General features: G+C 39.4%; 1 protein-coding gene across 2 annotated transcripts in view; it reads right to left on the bottom strand.

Annotated features, from left to right (window-relative positions):
- Positions 1–1,697: 1,697 nt before the first annotated feature.
- The window catches only part of PAX3 (paired box 3), a 101,880-nt gene continuing 84,179 nt past the window's right edge, over positions 1,698–19,398 (bottom strand). The window contains exons 8-10 of one of the 2 annotated variants that reach the window (XM_010601662.3): positions 2,379–2,625; positions 1,849–1,879; positions 1,698–1,710 (exon numbers count right to left, since the gene is read on the bottom strand). In XM_010601662.3, coding sequence (XP_010599964.1) covers positions 1,698–1,710; positions 1,849–1,879; positions 2,379–2,625 — 291 coding nt within the window. Of the gene's footprint in view, positions 1,880–2,378; positions 2,626–19,398 lie in introns of both variants that reach the window. The other variant, XM_003406043.4, reaches the window with a different exon arrangement.

Here is a 19,398-nt window from a genome sequence, read left to right as displayed (position 1 = left end):
TTGTCAGAGTAGTACTGTGCTCCATGGGGTTGTCAATGGCTGGTTTTTGGAAGTGGGTCATCAGCCTTTCTTCTGAGATGCCTCGGGTGGACTTCAACTGCCAACCTTCCAACTAGCAGCCAAGCAAACTCATTAGCCATCTGCACCACCCAAAGACTGCCACCTAGGAAAATTCAAATGTCAACCCTTACAAGCTTGTTCGGCCAAGCTGCTTTGAGAATACAACTGAGCTGTGAGATGTCACTTGTCCATGTTATGTTCTAAGTAAAAAGTACGATCAGAAGTGAAGTGCATCTTTGGTTGAGTTCCCACTTCCCAGTTCTTTAAAAATACATTCACCAGCTTCCCCAATAAAAGCAGTGCTGGGCAAGTTTTCATAACTGTTTATTCATTATAAATAGTAAATATTTACTGCACTTTTTACATGAAAGACATTTTTACAACACGTTGTTGGTTGAGGCTGCAACACAAAGATAGTACGTCTTTTGTTCCATTGCCCTCTAAAACCACTGTATGAACTAATCTCGGTACTACGTCTAGTCTCACTAACTCACTACGTCATAGTTCTTAACTCTATAAGGAATGTATTTGTGCCTACCTCATTCATTGTTCCAATAATAGAAATAAATAACACTGCCTTCCACCTTCTTGTTTGTCTTAACATTTCAAAGAACAAATTTATTGACATTCTAAAATGTCACCACACAAACGTATGTAAACCTCAGTTCCTATAGTCTTTTAATAATGGATATCGTTGTATCATTTAAAAGTACATGAGCGCCACATGGACATTTCTGTTCTTGCCCTGCCTTTCATAGAAAAGAGAAGAATGTAAACGTGATCATTTTAAAACCATTATTATCTGACATGGTCTCTAGTCAAAAGGAGCAAGCTGGGTGTTGGTTGTCCAGCAAATGGTAAACATCACTGCATTCTACCACTGTGACTACTGGGCTGCAAAAAGAAAAGCACCTGCAAAAATATAGTTCAGATTCTGTTTCTAATGCCTCGGTCATTGCCAAAGCATCTGTGAGGTACACAGTATTGCACACTGATAACCGGCTGTGGGAAAGCACAGCACTTCTCTGCCATGCCCTTCCCATCCTCTAGGTTGGCTTCCAAATGAATATGAATTGGGAAAGCATCACACACCTTGCCCCACACCAAAAAAAGAAAACAAGCTATTCTTCATATTATCCCATATCCTGTGAGCAAGATGTGTCCATGACATTTATTGACAACTGGATTATGAATGAGGATAAGATAACAAATAATTTATTTGGGAAGTCCTTTACATCTAGCCTAGCGCTTCCTAAAAATGGTGGCATTTATTTTTAAATCAATTTCCAGTGTGTGAAAGTAAAGGAGTCCTCCACTCCTGCTTCATTAAAGAAGTTTTAACTTTGTAGAAGTGTCAGCATTTGACATCAAAAAAAGTTATACTTTATAGTATTCTCCTACTATATTTTAGAACATTCTGCTTGCCCAAACCAGTCCAGGTAAATCTCAGACACACACACACACACACACACACACACACACAATGGAATGTCTTAGCTCCTTGATCACCAGCACTAAAGACGGGATATTTTGATATGTAGCCATGTTAAACCATTGCCTTAAAAAGCTGCTTTTGTCTCTTATTACTCCAAGTCTTCCTCTTCTCAATTGCTTTTGTCCAACATGTTCAAAAGAATCTAAAACCAACCACTGGAGAAGAAAATCAATCACTCTCCTGTAGGGACTGCCCCCTAAAAGGAGATATTTTGTTCTGAGAAGATTCTTCATGTCTAGGTTGTGGAGACCAGAGACAGGGCCAGTTATAGCTCCAATGGGCAGTTCACTTACGCAATATCTGGCTTGAGATAATGAAAGGCACCTGTAAGGAAACAAACACAGCTTTTTAAGTCAGGCTGGGCAATTCACAGCATGGGGCAATATCAGCTACAGGCTGACAACGTCATATTTAATACCACGGTATCAAAGGATTGTGACTAATATTTTTATTCCTGAGACAAGTCTGACACAACTCTGTGTCCCTGGGATTATACCCCATATGATCCTCAAGCTGACCTCATTAAGAACATGTGTTTCTAATGCCGGGGTTATTTCATTTTAGCCAACCCTTGTGTTTTACCTAGTGGCAATCAGGTTTCACGTCTCAGCAATTAATAACCTCAAGATGTTGTTGACATCAGTTAAGAAAATAATTATACAAGGGTGCCCTTGCTGGAACAATCAGCTGGCTTTGCCACCAAATTGATACTGGGATAAAAGGCTTAATCATGCCTCTAACTTTCCTTTCTTAAGGAAGAGTTGAAATTCAATTGTCATCCTTCCTTCCAGGAGTGATCATTCCTAGAAAGTCCAAGGCTTACTTTGTCCATACTGCCCATATTGGTAGCCCGTGACAGGGTCCATACTGTAGCCCGTGGTGCTATAGGTGGGTGGACAATAGGACTGAGATGTTGGAAGACTGTCCAAGCTCTTCATATGGTCTAGTCTCTGACTGCAGCTGGCCGACACCGTGGTAGTAGGCTCCAGGCCCCCCGTGAGAGGGGAGAGCGCATAATCGGTCTGGGGCTGATGAGGTACCCCACCGTGGTTGGTCAGAAGTCCCATTACCTAAAATCAAGAGGCAAATTGGAAAGAAGTTAAAATGCAGGGAGGACTGGATTGAAACCCATCGCTGAAAGAAGAACTTGAAGTCCAATTTTTGTTTCTTTGGACATCTAGTGCTCGAGAGCTGTCCAGAAGTCTGTGACCTCAACTCAAAGTGGTTGAGATATTACATCATGCCCAATGATAACATCTGAAAAAAGGAAGGAAGAGAAGGTGCAACAGCAGATTATCTTTTCGAAAATCTGATAAAAATTATTTACATTCTAAAAAAACTATCTTATGTGGCGGAGCATAGTTATGTTTATTGGAGATTTGGTGAAAGTTGATAGTGACAAAATTGATTGAGAATCAACAGGATTCACAACTCTAAGAAGATGGAAAGTCACTAGAACATGAGGAAGGAAAGACGAAAGGGAAGGACAGAGAAAAAGGAAGAGAGAAATTGCACCATGCCCCTAATAGGATTTCTGGAAAAGGAAGGGACAGAATGGAGGGAGGTAGAGGAGGAGAAAGGAAGATAGATGTTATACGTGAGCATGTAGAAAAATGTCTACTTTTTCCTATGTGGTAGCTAAAAATATATTACATCTGGAAGCTTCACTATGATTTTAAATAAGCATTGGCTAATATAGAAAAAAAAGTTAAATGAATCCATATCAAATTCTTTGAGTGTGTTTTGAGATTCCTATGTCTTTTTCACAGTGTTCCCTCTCGAGAAAGCTCTTCTTCCTATTATAAATAATTAGTCCCTCCCGGCTGCTCCCTTGTGCTTTACACATCCCTCCCACTATGTAATCATTAGTTCAGTTGCCTACTTTGAATTGTGAATGCTTTGAAGAGAGCAATGGAGCCCTGGTGGCACAGCGGTTAAGAGCTCGGCTGCTAACCAAAAGGTCAGCAGTTCGAGTGCACCACCTGCTCCTCGGTAACCCTATAGGGCAGCTCTGCTATGTCCTATATGGTCACTATGAGTCAGAATTGACTCAATGGCAATGAGTTTTGAAGACAGCAAATTACTCATCTTTATATCCCTTTCACCGAACACAGGGCTTGACACGTATTAGGTGACGAATGAACAAGCAGTGGACGATTCTCCAAGTAACTGTCTCCATTACCTGTGCTTTGATTTCTTCTCTAAACTAACATTTCATATATGAGAAGTGTTCAAAGGAAAGGCTGAAATGCAAAAATATTATAACATCAGTTCAATTTTTTAAATAATTCTCGAGAACAAGACAACTTTTTTTTTTAATTGTGGTAACAGAACACCGTTCAGACAAGCATGGTGAGTGTTTCACAAACTCCAGCTCACTGACCCTTACAACACTTTGTTGATAGATGGAAGTGGATAATTAATTTTGCAGCTGGACAACTGCCACCAGATGGAAGAAGCGATTTTCTTGACTTCATACGATTAGGGTTTAAACGCAATTGCAGAAGAAATCTAACTGCTTGCGTGAACAGTCTCCAGAAAATACCACCTTCTTACAAAGCATTTAAATGCAGAGACTCACCACTGCACAAAATTTCCATAATATCCCTGTTTTATTTTAAGAAGTTTGAAGCATATGGAGATTAAAGTGTACAAATAAATGTAGGAGGAGAGGGTAGAAATGAAAACCACGCCTGGCTATAGACTCCTGTGCCACCACAAGGCAACACTCACTCAAAGGCAATTAAGGCAATAGAATTCCAGGTCTAGGGGTCCTGGTGGGGGGGGGGGGGGTACTAGTCCTGCATCTCAGAAAGCATCTAAAATCAGATTCCAAAAACAATGATCCCACAATTCCCTTTGGTAGGGTTTGCATAATCCTTAGAGCGAAACAAAATCTTCTTGAACTAAAGCTTTAAACTGATCCATCTTCAATTAGCCCCAAGAGATCTGTCTCTAAGAAACAAAAATAAGAAAATCTGTTCACCACCTTCTGTGAATTACCCTCCCTTCCTCCACTGGAACAGACCACTCATTTCCCTTGCCTTCTTCCATAGGCCCTGTTTTCCATTTTATTGTCTCCCTTTCATTTAAATTATGTGTGTACATGTGGAAAGGTGAGCCAGTGTGGGTAAAGCAACACCCAAAGCCAAAACCAAACCATCCAGTCAATTCCAACTCATAGCGACCCTATAGGACAGAGTAAAACTGCCCCATAGGGTTTCAAAGGCTGTAAATCTTTACAGAAACAGATTGCCACAGCTTTCTCCCGTGCACCAGCTGGTGGGTTCAAACCACTGACCTTTACTTTAGTAGCTGAGCGCTTAACCACTGCACCATCAAGGCTTCTTTAAATAAAATTGATTAAGAATCAGTAGGATTCACAACTCCAGGAAGATGGGGTTCTCACAAGGCCCTACCCAACATTGTGTATAGTAAGTTAATTACTTCATTTTCTCATTTTAAAAACTTGGACGTAATCAAGAATGCACATAAGTTACTTCTTGAACGTTCTTACACCTACAAGGACTTTTTTTCTTTGCTTTTTTTGAGGTGATGTAGATGACTTTGCTGTGTGTACTTGGAAAGTTCATAAACTTCAATGGATAAAATACTAATTTATTAAATATTTTACTTTAGCCAAAATTATGCAAACTTGGCTGCTAACCAAAAGGTCAATAGTTTGAATCTACCAGGTGCTCCTTGGAAACCCTATGGGGCAATTCTACTCTGTCCTGTAGGGTCGCTATGAGTCAGAATTAGAAGAAGAAGAACGTGACTTTATAACAGAGATTGTTCAGTGCCAAATAACACCTCTTTCAAGTCAAACATACCTCTTCATGGAAAAGAAAGAAAAGGAAAAGCATTCAGTTTATAAATAGGAAAAATGATATTTTTTTAATGAAAAGGACATAAGGATCATGGGCACAGATCTTTTACTATAAATAAACTGGGCTAAGTAAAACACATGAACTTAGAAAAATCAATTTTGTATCTGTATAGGTTCAGAAGGAGAAAATCTTGTGATACTAGATGGAAAAAAAATGTATTTTAAATCATATGAAGCAGTTCTACTCTGTAACACATGTGGTCACCGTGAGTCACAATCCACTTATCAGCAATGATTTGGGTTTTGGTTGGTCCTCCGTGAACACAATGACTTGAAAGTCAGTTAACGGTATGTCACTTCAACGGGGAATGGAATACTCTATATACAGCTATAGTTGAAGAGCTAAGTGCAGAATTGTATTCAAAACATGCACAGTCTTCCACAAGCTGGATGTACATTTTTGTGATAAACTTTTTTTAATCCTCTGCCTTACATTTCTTGTTTGCATAACTTTGAAGGCAGTAATAACTTTGTCCAGGGCAAAAAACCATGAAGATCCCAAAAGAGAAGAAATGAGTCCTTCCTAAAAGCAAAATTCAGCTTATGGTGTTGTTCATCTAGCAGCTTTCTTAGATCACTGAATTTGGAAATTCTTTAGGACAGGATTTAACTATATGACCTTGAAATATTCTATTGGAGGATGCAGAAGATACAGTGCTGTCTGTTGGGGCCATAGTCTAGGGCAATAGAAAGAGAGCTCCTCAAAGGTTTCAAGGACAGAGTGCCATTAGGACATTCCAGAATGTGACTAGAACAGAAGTGGTACCCGCTGGCTCTTCCTATCAGTATGGCCAACGTTACAGACAGAAAGCTAGTGAAGGCTCTTACTTTAGCAATATCCCTTAGCTTAGCAGCCCAAAACATGCAATGGGGTTTAGTAGTAGAATTGTCACCTTCCATGCCATAGACCCAGGTTTCATTCCCAGCCAATGCACCTCCCACACAGCCACCACTTGTCTGTCAGGCGAGGCTTGCGTGTTGCTAGGGTGCTGAATAAGTTTCAGCTGAGCTTCCAGGCTAAGACAGACTAGGAAGAAACCCTGCTGATCTACTTTAGGAAATCAACCAATGAAAACCCTATGAGTCACAAGGTCTAATTCCATTGTGTATGGGGTTGCCATGAGTTGGGGGCTTAATCTACAGCAATAAACAACAATACAGGCAGTGGTTAATATAAAGGAATAAAGAGAACCAGAGATCTGACATCTTTGGTCCCTCTGAAGTCCATGATGGAGTTCAAGAGACATTCTACAAATTCTGATTCCCACTGATAGCCACATATCATAATCGTGATTTTTTTTCCCTATCATTATAGGTTTCTCAAGAATTCTGTAAGGATAGAGAAAAGCAGGACTAATATTTTCCAACATTTGGTCTGAAATTGAGATTAATAAATATGTATAACTAATGCGATTTATTTCAATATTTTAAATAGGGAAAAATTGAGAAATATGTAGCGTTTTAATAACTTGCAATTTAGAAATTAAAAAGGAAATCTGTGTAGGAAAAAAAGAGTGAGTATATCAATACAAAATGCATTACTTTCCACTAACGTAATTTAAAACCTCAAATCTCCATGGAAGGGTCCCATTACATTTCTATGTATGTTTCTTAAAAAGCTATTTTTTTCATTTTATGTGGTTGAAGGGAAGCTATGGAAATTTCTCTTTGCAGCACAAAGATGTTGGTAAGCGAACTCCTTAGAACTCCCCCAATGTGGGTATGGAATGTCTTCCAGTCATATTTTCTTTTTTAAGAACGTTGTCAGGATTTCTTTTACACATGCTTTTCAAAGTCTAAAATAAAATCTTCATTTGTTACAAGTGGGATTTTTTCCTCTCCTAATCTTTTTTTTTTTTTTAATCTATACATGGAAACCCTGGAGGTGTAGTGGTTAAGAGCTATGGCTGCTAATCAAAAGGTCAGCAGTTTGAATCCACCAGATGCTTCTTGGAAATGTACGAGGCAGTTCTACTCTGTCCTATAGGGTCACTATGAGTCAGAATTGACCTGACAGCAGTGGGTTCTTTTTTTTTTTTTTGGTAATCCATACATTTTGCTAACTTATTGGTAAACTATTTCTACTATAACGCTGGCATTTTTGTCTGATACTTTTAAAATTCAGGTTGGGAGTGGACGGCACAAAGCATAGTTGCCTGGTTTTCACGATTTCCAAGGAAAAGAAACAATTTCAGGGCTACTCAGTTCTATCTCCTAAATATTGACAGCATTCTTATTAAACAGAGTTAAGTCCAAGGGTGACCACTGAACTGTCAGTTTATCATACAGTGGTGGCTTACATGTTCCTATGATGCTGGAAGCTATACCACTGGTATTTCAAAGACCAGCAACATCACCCACAGTGGACAGGTTTCAGCCTAGCTTCCAGACTCAAACGGACAAGGATGAAAAGCCTGGCATTTTACTTCCAAAAATTAGCAAATGAAAACCATATGGATCACAACGGAATATTGTCCAATATAGTGCTGGAAGATGAGCTTCCTAGTTCAGAAGGCGCTGAAAATACACAGTGACCAAAACCATGAACTTCAGCATACCAACGATTGTGAAGAGCAAGCAGGACCAGGCAACATTTTGCCCTGTTGTACGTGGAGTCGCCATGAGTATGAGTCAACTCAATGGCAGCTAACAACAGCCAGCCCAGGGGATGTAACCTCCAGGAGGAGAGTTCTCTTTTAACTAAGTTCTCTCTTCTGTCCCATTGGGAAGGGAAGTGTGTGGGGGGCGGGGATGGGGACTCTTCTTTCTTTTAGTTGTATACAACTCTTAGGTGAGGCACCTGGAAAAAAACCAGATTCTAGATTTCTAAATTCTTCCAAAACATTTTCCAGCCACCGTTCTAAGTCTTTTTTCTTTCTAGATAACCTTTACGAACAAAGTCAAAGTCTCAAAATCTTAAGTGACACTTCTTGAGCCAGCTCTTCAGTTGTTTGCATATTATTAGAGACATTTTTTGAAGATCTCTTTGAACTCATTCTCGGGTTTCAGGATTCCAAATAGGTTGTTTATATCTTGATTGGGAGATTATATGGTTCAGGAAAAACTAACTCTTCACAACCGCTTCATGTCGTATTTCTCTTGAATTACTTTTCCTATTGTAAGTAAATGTAAAAGATAAAAACTGTGGGCCAAATTAAGATCTACATTTAAAACAGTGTGTCTGGAAAATATTTGTCTTGGCACACGTGTTACAGTTTTGCTGTCAGGTGAAAATGCTAAAGCTTATCAGAAATCTAAAACAATCAATAAATTAAGGTGTACATCTAGGCACTTCTTTTTTCCTTAGTAGCAATCCTGGTTCATGTCTTGATTTTTTTCCCCTTTCTTAAGTGATCGAATCTTCTGATTTAACATTGAATAACACACACTTAGTTACTTTTTTTTAGAAACAAATCACCGCACATTCAAGCTGCATATGATATAAAGCGGTTGAATCTTTTCTAAAAATCTTCTTAACCTTCCTTCCCAAAATCCACTAACTATATATTTTTTTATATATATATATATTTTTTTTTAATTTAGAGATCATTTATTCCCAGAACCAAACAAAAGTATTCAAATGTTTATCCAAATGTTTTCTGCCACTGTGGGTGTTTCTGGAGTCATCAAATGGTTAAATTTCAGTGACTATATCTTCAAGGCTGAAAAGTCTAAATTTAAACAGCAGGGACTTTCCTGAAAACAGCATCTTCAAATTCAAATGCCTTAGGAATTATCCTGCAGTTGATTAGCATCTAAATAATTAGATTTTTGGTCCTGTCCTTTTGAAAGCTGTAAGAGGGAAGTTGCCTGAAGGCAAAAGTTTCTCTTAAGGTATGTACGGTGACCTTCTCACCCACACTGAGAGTTATAGGAAGGGCACTGCTGACTGTTACCTCACCAGGGCATGGAGAATGCCCACGAAATCCATTCTAACTTTCATTTTCATTCTTAGTTCACATTTTACAAGTAGCTCTGTTTAATGCATGATGAAAGAGTATGAATGCCAGACTAAAAAACTAGCGTGATTCATATACCTCTCAGTGACAGACACATATGTTTTAATCCCATGTCCTTTGACCCATTAAGAAAGTAAATTTTGTCTTTTTTTTTTTTTTTTTTCAGGATACCTATTCCCTAATACGGAAACCCTGGTGGCAAAGCGGTTAAGCGCTACGGCTGCTAATCAAAAGATCAGCAGTTCAAATCCACCAGTTGCTCCTTGGAAACTCTATGGGGCGGTTCTACTCTGTCCTATAGGGTCGCTATGAGTTGGAATCGACTCGATGGCAACGCGTTTATATCCCCAATACAGAAACCCTGGTGGTTTCATGGTTAAGTGCTACGGCTGCTAACCAAATCTTGGCAGTTCAAATCCACCAGGCGCCCCTTGGAAACTCTATGGGGCAGTTCTACTCTGTCCTATAGGGTCGCTATGAGTCGGAATCAACGCAACAGCAATGGATATTCCCCAGTACAGCTCTATTTTTCAATTGATAATGATATTCTTTAGGAATCAATGACTAAAATGTAAATCTAGCCAAAGAATGAGGATAGAAATGGCTTGCAAGAGGCTAAAACATATATGTTACATATATCTATAATAAATACATATATATATATGGTTTACTTCTACCCAGTGGTGAACAATCACACCATGTCTACTATCAATAAAATCAAGCTCATTTAAAAAAAAAAAACCCCAATCTACCTAAATGAAGCATTATGCCATTTACTACAGTTGATATTTGACTATGTTAGACCCACCATGGGCGTAATAAAATTCTCATATGTTTTAATTCATTTACGCATGCCTGCATTTAATATGCTTTGTGACCATGCCTGCAATTAGTATGATTTATGAGAAAAGAACACGTGCAATATTGGGGGGATAGAGCATACTTTTTTTTTTTCTTCTATGAATGAAAAATATCACAAAATGGCTCAAGGAAAATTGTTGGCCCTTAACTAATATATTAAGATGGACTGGCGGAGCCCTGAGTAAACTTGGGGGAGTTAATGATATCCTCTTATCTGACCCTGACACATTTGCAGCATGTAATTTACAGAAGCTCTGTCCAGGGAATCTTGACAAATGCCCCTAAGGATCTCAGGGCAATGTTCCTTTCTAATGTAAAACAGATGTGGGTCAGATACCCTCATTCATCACTTAGCACTGAGAGTCTCCAACTCTTTCTGGGAGGAATGACATTACCTGCTGTTAACTCTTTTCATTTCAGGAAATGTCCCACCATCACAGTAGCCCCTCTAAAGGGTGAGCACCCAAACCTATCACCGTTTCAATATAACCTGTCTGAAAACATGACTGTGGAAAATCGAGCATATATCTTGGTTTAATTTCATGACAACTTTGGGACACGTTTGCTAAATAGTAATTGACCCTTTGGGACGTTGGATTTCAAATACAGAAATAGAACGGCTCCATGCTCGGGCATCCCACCATACTTCAATGAGATGGGGTTTAAAATGTTATCTCTAATTGTGCATAAACTAAAATTACATTCAAGAAAATGCTGGGCTAGGAAAATGCGCCCTAACAATCGCTCACAAATGCAAACTTTACTGAGCCTGAGCCGCACAGCTCTATTTGTAACTCACAAACAGCTTAGAGCAAACCAGGAATTCACAGGACTTTCAGTGCGAAGGCCTTTCCCAAGCAGAGGGATGTTAGTCTGCACTATATTCCCATTCCCTCAAAATTTGCTCCTCCACCCAACACTCCAAAAATGTGGAGGGCAGACATTTCAGCCTATTCAACCCAAAACCTACTGCTGTCGAGTCAATTCCAACTTTTAGCAACCCTGTAGGACAGACTAGAACTGCTCCCTTAGGGTTCCAGGGCTGTAATTTTTATGGAAGCAGACAGCCACATCTTTCTTCCACAGAGCGGTTGGTGGGTTTGAACTGCTGACCTTTTGGTTAGCAACTGGGCACTTACCCACTGTGCCACCAGGGTTCCTCCAGCCAACTAGGTCATACAATGGTTAAGCGTGCGGCTACTAACCAAAAGCTCAGAGGTTCAAATCCACCAGAGGCTCCGTGGGAGAAAAGATCTGGAGATCTGCTCCCATAAATATTACAGCCTAGGAAACCCTATGAGTCAGTTCTACTCTGACAAACTGGGTTGCTATGAGTGGGCATCAACTCGATGGCACCTAACAACAGAAGAGGAAACAGTTGCCCAGCTCAACAAAGAAATTTCTTCTTTCTTCCAGACCCATGTGTGATGTAGGCAAATATTTCTAGCCCCAAGATCGATTTTACACTATTCTAATCTACTACAGAATGCCTGGAAACCAGAGAAGAAAAACTTCCCTGCACGTCTGTTCAAATGAAGAAAGGTGCGTCCTTAAACAAAACCAAATCAAACCTATTGCCATGGAGTCGATTTCAACTCACAGAAGCCCTATAGGACAGAGTAGAACTGCCCCATACGGTTTCCAAGGCTGTAATCTTTACATTAGCAGGCTGCCACATCTTTCTCCCACAGAGCAGCTGGTAGGTTGGAACCATCAACCTTTCAGTTAGCAACTTGAGTTAGCTAACTTTCAGTTAGCTTAACCATTGCACCACCAGGACTCCTTAGAGAGAAAACAGAGCCAACTAAAAAGGCTAACTGATACTGAGCCAGTGAAAAGATGTCAGCGCAAACATTTCTATTAACCATGGGAAAGCAGAAGACAGCCTTGCAGAAGCCTAAAAATGAACAAACACTAGGAAATGGCTTTCTGGCCTATGTTTTACAGGCTGTACAGTAAGGTAGAATAAGCATTCACTTAGGACACATGGAAGTTTGTAGCTACTCTAAAAATACAAGACAACATCTGAGAACACAGTCTTCCAGGGACCAGAAGCTAAACCCCTCTCTACCTTTATTCCCTCCCCTACCCAATTCCAGGGGCACCAGACCAAAAACAATGTTTTTTCCCTTTTCCACCTGAAAACTTACTGGTGTTCTTGATCATAAACTGGGCCATGGCTACATTTCCTATCGCACAGGCAACTTTATGCAGGCCATCAATATACAAGGTTCACAGTGAAGCCACTTACACAGCTCTTTGACCTACAGAAATTAAATCAGCCCCAGCAGACCTTGACAAAATAGAGTCTTTGTGATCTAGTGATTAGAAGAATGCTCCCTGATTGCTTAAGTCCAAATTACTTAGATTGTCCCCTACTTTCCAAAAGCTTTCTATTGCATCTGTGGTTTTGGCTCCTTTATCCTTTGCTGGTGAGAGAGCAGCATCTCCATGCATGAGATACCCCTGCCTTCTGATTTATGCAGTATCTTGTAATATAGAACATGGACTGTATATTTTAATAATGTGCTCATGTGGATATTATATCGTAATAAATCAAAGCAAGAATAAGAAAATGGCAACAGTAGGACAACCCTCCCCACTCCAAGCCCCATGGAATAAATGAAGGATTGCTAGCTCTAGTTTTTGTTGTAGAGTGTTTTCATGTTACTGTGATCCATATTACTCAAACAAACTGATTCTAGCATGTTATATTTCTGGGGACTATCTTAACCAGTTGTCATTAAGTTCATTCCGACTCACGGCGACCCGATGTGTGCAGAGGAGAACTGAACTCCATTGGGTTTTCAAGGGTGTGACCTTTTGGAAGCAGATAGCCAGGACTTTCTGTCTAAGGCATCTCTGGGTGGGTACAGACCACCAACCTTTTGGTTAGTAGTTGAGCACCTAACCATTTGTGCCATCCAGGGACTCCAGGACTGTCTTAGCCAGGCACGTTAGAATTCCTGTCTTCTGACTGGATATCAATATGAGTCCTTAGTTCCACAAAGTGTCTATGTGGAATACTTAAAAATACTCCAGTCCACCAACAAACTGCCTTTCCTTTGATGCTTCTCAGTTTCCACATTTGCTTTATTTGTCAGGGACAAACAAAAGTATATGTTTTGTCACAGCTTCTCATGACGTCTTTACATAAACAATAACGAAAGCCCCATTGCAATAGTATTGTTGTTATTTTTTCAAAAAGTATTTACACATAAAAATGGTTGAAATGGCAAGTGTTTAGCTATACATATTTTTCCACAAACCAAAAAAAAAAAAGGCATTTAAATTCTAAGCACTGCATTCCTCAACATAGTTCTGTAGGACAATTCTTTTCAATCTCTTCTAATTTTAACAAGAGTTATGAAACAGAAGCTGAGATAGTTTAAGCAACTTACCTGAGGATGTACGAGTGAGGGGCTGATAAGTATTGAAATCTAGCAATTTTGACCTTGTGGCTTCTACTTTAGATCAATGAGTTAGAAACACCCTGCAAACAATTCATGAAAACCACTGGAACTCTCTTTCCTTCAGTCTTATCTGCCTTAACCAAACATTACTAAGCAGTTGATAACCTCTTGTTTAAAATCATTCTTTTCCTGCTAAGTTCTTACACAGAGGGTTGACAATGTGTTCAGGTGGAAAATAACATAAGTCATTAAATAAAAAGAAACACACACAAGTGAAAAAATCAAGGTAGCCATTATAGAAATGGACAAATCACGAGTTTGGGACTCCATCTATATTTCCTTTCATTCAGAACTTCCTAGAAAATGTTTCTCAGAACTTGGTAATACTCAACAAAAGGGCTGCATGGTCCAAATAGAGAAACACTGACTTAAAGTTACATATGTTTCCATACTCAAGACTGACAGAGCCTTTAACGGGCTAATGTGCTCCATAACGCTGAAAGATGAAGAGATAGAGTTTACGGAATTTCCCATATTTTGTTTTCAGAATACTTTTTCCCCAAACTACTATTCCAATGAGGCCACTTTAGGGAACAAGCCTTTATTATCCTGGGTGTTCAAAAATGATTATGACCTAGTACTATTCCTCAGAGTCCCTGGGTGGTGCAAATCACTAAGTGTTCAGCTGCTAACCAAAAGGTTGGCAATTCAAACCCCCCCAGAGGTACCTCGGAAGAAAGACTTGATGAGCTACGTCTGAAAGGTCACACTTGAAAACCCTGTGGAGCACAATTCTACTCTGTAACGTGAGATCGCCATGAGTGGGAACCGACTTGATGGCAACACATTTCGTTTTTTGGTTTTGGACCATTCTTCTAGGAGCTCATAATCAAAAGGAGAAATGGATAAACTATAACACAGTGTGGTATGTATTTTAAGGTACAAACACAGTAACTTGGCATCAACAGAGCCTAAAGCAAGAAATTCTGCCTGGAAGATTCATGAAAGTTGTTGACATTGACCAAGCACTCTTCCCATGGAGTCAAACAAATAGAAGATCAGCTCTAAAGAGAACGATGTTCGAATCTCAGAACAGATACAATCGTTTAATTAAATTTGTTAATGTAAGCTACCCAAAGGAGAGATTGGTATTTTGTGGGAATAAAGATAGTTATTTCTTTAAATAGTGTCATTCCCTTCATTAGTTCAGCCCTGAGAAGTTGCTGCACAGTCGCCTCACAGCTGAGAAATAGTCCCTTCAATTTAGTAACACTACACTGTGAGTCTACAAAATGCCCCGCCTCAAAGGGTCTCCCAATTGCCATCTTTTCCACTGATCAGTGGGAACGATGCGATCACTAATCACAGAAACTCTAGTTGACTGAATTCTAGCTAAATGTCAAGAGTAATTTTTAAATATTATACTGTACACATTGAAAAATATATACCTCTGATGAAACCCAGACTGTTTTGCAGAGACAAATTCTTTAACAAAAAACAAACAAACAACAACAAAAAAAAGTATACAACTAATGACTGAATCACGTCCTCTATGTCTGCATAGCATAAAGCCCACATTCGGCCCCTAATTGAATAAATATGCAAGTATTCAGATTTCTGTAGATATTGCCATTTTGCAAATGCAGTAATAAATTAAAAGCTTTACATTGCATTCCAACCACATATAAAGGGTTGATTCAGACCATTGGCCTCACACTAGATTCCAGCCTGGCTTCTCTGTGTATTACCGACTACAAAGAAAAAATTTTATCCTAGTATCTTAGTTATAGACTAAGCAATCATACTCAATTTTTCCCTCCTCAATGGCTAGAGGAATTTCAAATGGGCCTAAAAACCATGAGGTTGTTGCAGTTGATTTGTCCAATACATAGGAGAACATAGCTGACAGACTTTCTGTTTAAATCAACTCAGCAAACACACACACAAAATTTAATTTAGCAGGAAAGGTTTTCCTGTGACTCATTTCAGGGACATGATGTAAGATGCAGTCATTGGCTGCTGTTCCCTCCCTTTCTTTCAAAAAGGAGATTTTGGCCAAATAGTTGTTTCTCTCAGAGTTCTCCAAATCTGTAACAAACTCAAGAGACCATGGCTAGAGCTGACATAAACCAGGGCTCTCCTTACATTGTTTAAGGGTAGCAACCACAGTCTTCAGAGAAAAACCAAAGGCACCAGGTCAATTACAGCCTACACTGACTCAACGAATGGATTAACAGCCATGTTTTTGCCACGGAGCAGAACATCTCAACAAGCTAATATGGCAGAATGGAAATATGCACATGGCCAACAGTTATTCTCATGTAGCTGGAATGGGCTCGTTTATGATCATAAACATCCTTGAGGCTTTGTAAACATGTGAGGCTTCTGAAGCCCTGGTAATGAGCTCATACACTGCTTTGGAAATGAAACAGAAAGACGCTCGAGCTTTTGAGAGGCAGGCACTTTTGTACAGAATGCCTTTGTCCAAGTTTTGTTTGACACCCAACCAATCTCTTTAATCAAAATCACTCCTTTTCTTTCCACAGATGAATTTCTGGAAAGTGTAAAGGGGAAGGAAGGAAGTGCCTCCATTAGGAAATGGCTGGGTTGCAGGCCACCTGCTCGTCTGGTTCTTAGCAAGGAAAAAGGCAGGCGGAGGCCACAGGATTTGTAACCTGTGTGTGAAATGGACAAAACAAATGGCCCATCAGCCAGGCTAGCCATCAAGTAGCTTCTGCACATGTACCCAAAAATGTCCAGAAAAATCATTCTCCTGAAACAGAAGCTAGCCCAGCTATGAGGATACACCATATTACTTTAACATGTATCAACAGGACAAGAGAAGGTCAAGGAAAGACCATATCACAGTCAAAAAGATTTTTCTCCCCTATATTAACCAAAAAAGCACCCAGTGCAATCATTCTTAATGACTACGTATGTCCCAGCCCCGTAACAAAGTGATCCCTAATAAGCCTTTATACCTTCAATGGACAAAGAACCATCAACTTGCTTTGCAGCTAAAGAACTTGAGATCATTGTTAACGCTGTGGTCCAAAAATGACAAGCAAAATCAAAAGCAGTCTTGAGTTTTGTGTACACATATTAACACTTAAATGCTTTTCCCTAATAAGTTTCAGGATTAACAAATGTTTGTCAAAGGCAACTGTGCTGAGCAATTGAAATCTAATTTGAAATGGAACTACGATAGTCTAATACATATATGCATGAAATGGACAAGCCGACTAATAAGCGTAGCTGACACCAAATATGCAATTTACATACATTACACACCAATAATCTCAATTTTCATATTATTCTTTAAAAGCAACTGGATGGGTGGTAGTGTAAAAGGTTTGCTTTTGTGAAATGGGAGTAAGAACAAAAGTTGGTTCTGGTGTCTTATGCCATCAACCACAACCTTGTGTTCGTATGAAAATCTATCTGTCCTTCGTGGGTCTATTTCAGAGGGTATCTCTTCGCCACAAGGTTGTGACGACTCAACCAGACTTAAGAGATGAATAGTTGCTACGCTTGATGAGATCTGCAGACCCACTCTTTGTTCCTGAGGTGCCAAGTGGTGAGCAAACATCAAGGATTTCTTCAAGCATTTTTAAGCCCGGTACACAAATCTTTGTGAATTTTTTTTTCTTTCCTTAGTTGATTACCCATGAAATAGGACAGGTGTACTGGTTATTCAATTACATCTTACCCAAGACCTGGACAAAATATGAAAAGAGGCTTCTGAGTATACCTCTTACCATGGGGGATTTATTAATAACAGTTAAACCCTTCTCTAAAACAAAAAAAAAAAATTTTATTTTTTATTTTTTTTGTAATTTAAGCCTATTTTCTTATTGGGTCATTGGTTTCACTCATAAACCAGAAACCAAAATCTACTCATCTGCTGTAAACATAAAATGTGTTCATAATAATTCAGATTTATACCAAATGTATTTTTAAGTATTGATGAATTGAGTGAGTACTCAAAACTTATGGCCTCTGAGGTTGCAAAGAGGACTTCCTCTTTTTAAGGAGGAAAATGCTTAAAATGAACATAGGAAAGGCTCAGAAAGCTTCTTGGATATCGAATGACTCCATAGGAAAAAAAAATGTCAATGATATAAGAGTAAATGAATGAAAACCATATGGATCAAATTTTCCCTAAAATACACAGTTTGAAAAATTAAGGAGGAAAAGTGCTTGGCAAAATGTGTTTTCGGTTTTACCAAACCCAAAACATTTGAAGAATCATTTGCAATGGTTGATGAACCCTAAATGCAGCCAACTTGGCCCACTTTTGTGTACTACATAGCAAGAGAAAGGCTTTCTAGAAACCATGCAAACCTCTGATACTGTATTTCACTCCAGAAATCATTAGAAGCTGTCACCAAAGAACTGTGGAGTTTGTAGGATGGGGATGGGGCATGAAATGATAAAAGTTCGTTAATTTTATTACCGTTGTTTTGGGGGATTTCGCTATGTGTGTTTTGGGGGTGGGGTGCAGTGAGGGTTGTATTTCTTGCAAAGCAAAGTTAATGAGGAGAACATGAGCCAAATGTTAATTAGCCTCATGTCTTCAGCATATGGTATTATTTCCTTGGCACTCCCGGTTCCAAGTCAGCATTCCTTTTCCCCTCCTGCAAATGCAGAAAGGTGCTGGTAACATACCGTCTTGGTAGGGAAGGGAAATGAATCATCTGTATTTCCCTATGCTCCATATTCTCCCCTACGCCAAGAGAACACAGCGTTTCCAAAGAAGGCAACTACTGCAGGGGAAAGTCCTTTCTAGAGTAAGAAAAATGGTTTTCTTCTCAGAGGATGTTCCGTTATTCATTACAAGCCCCATCCCCTAAAAGAGTTATGACAATCATACCTATTCAGAGACAGTAGGAAATTTGGAGTCATTAGCCTATCTGCCCTCTCACCCATCACTGGGAATCTGGCCTCAAGTTCCCAGAAAGAACCAGCTTTTGAGGGAATGTGAAACCAAGCATTCCACTTGGGAAGCCATCTGAAATACCTCAGGAAAGTCAGGTCAAATTATCAGTGCTGAAGCCCTTGGAAAATTTCTCAGGGCCTTATGCTTCCTCTGGTAGAAACCAGCGAGTCAAATGTGTAATTTGTGTTCACAGAGTAATTAGTAATGCCTGGAAGAGAAAAAGAGTTGGCTCTTAGCTCTACCACTAACTCACTCTGCCGCTTACATGACTACGTTGAGTTAGCCTCAGTTTTCCCATAAGTAAAATAGGGAATATTCCCAAGATACAGTTGTTGATTCCAGAACAAGATAACTTACCCATGATTAAGTAGTGCATAGACCCTTTCAGTAGATTGAGGATGAATGTGACCAAAGTTTCTGAAAGTTTTGGTCTCTATTCTGAGATTTAGAATGTTTCATTCAAAACTGGCAACTGTTAACCCATTGCTACATTAATCTTACCTGCTGCTCAGGTGTGACCTTCCTGAGCCATTGCTTCACGCCTGTCCCTCACAAAGCTGAGACCATCTCCAAGAAAAGGACTGAGAGCATCTAAGAAGATCATTTGGCTAGTGGCTCTGATTCTGAGCCCTTTAAAGAATCTCGGCTCAAGGGGCAGATATTTTAGAAACTTCAAGCAAAAATCAGCTACAGTCTACACACACACAGAGAAATGATCCGCCTATCCTTATGGTATCTATTAATTGCTTGACAAAAACAAGAAAGCCCATTCTACAGCAGTT

Source organism: Loxodonta africana, chromosome 6 (assembly GCF_030014295.1).
Source record: "Loxodonta africana isolate mLoxAfr1 chromosome 6, mLoxAfr1.hap2, whole genome shotgun sequence".
Lineage (NCBI taxonomy): Eukaryota > Metazoa > Chordata > Mammalia > Proboscidea > Elephantidae > Loxodonta > Loxodonta africana.
The sequence above is the reverse complement of the archived record's forward strand: the minus strand, read 5'-3'. Positions and strand labels throughout refer to the sequence as shown.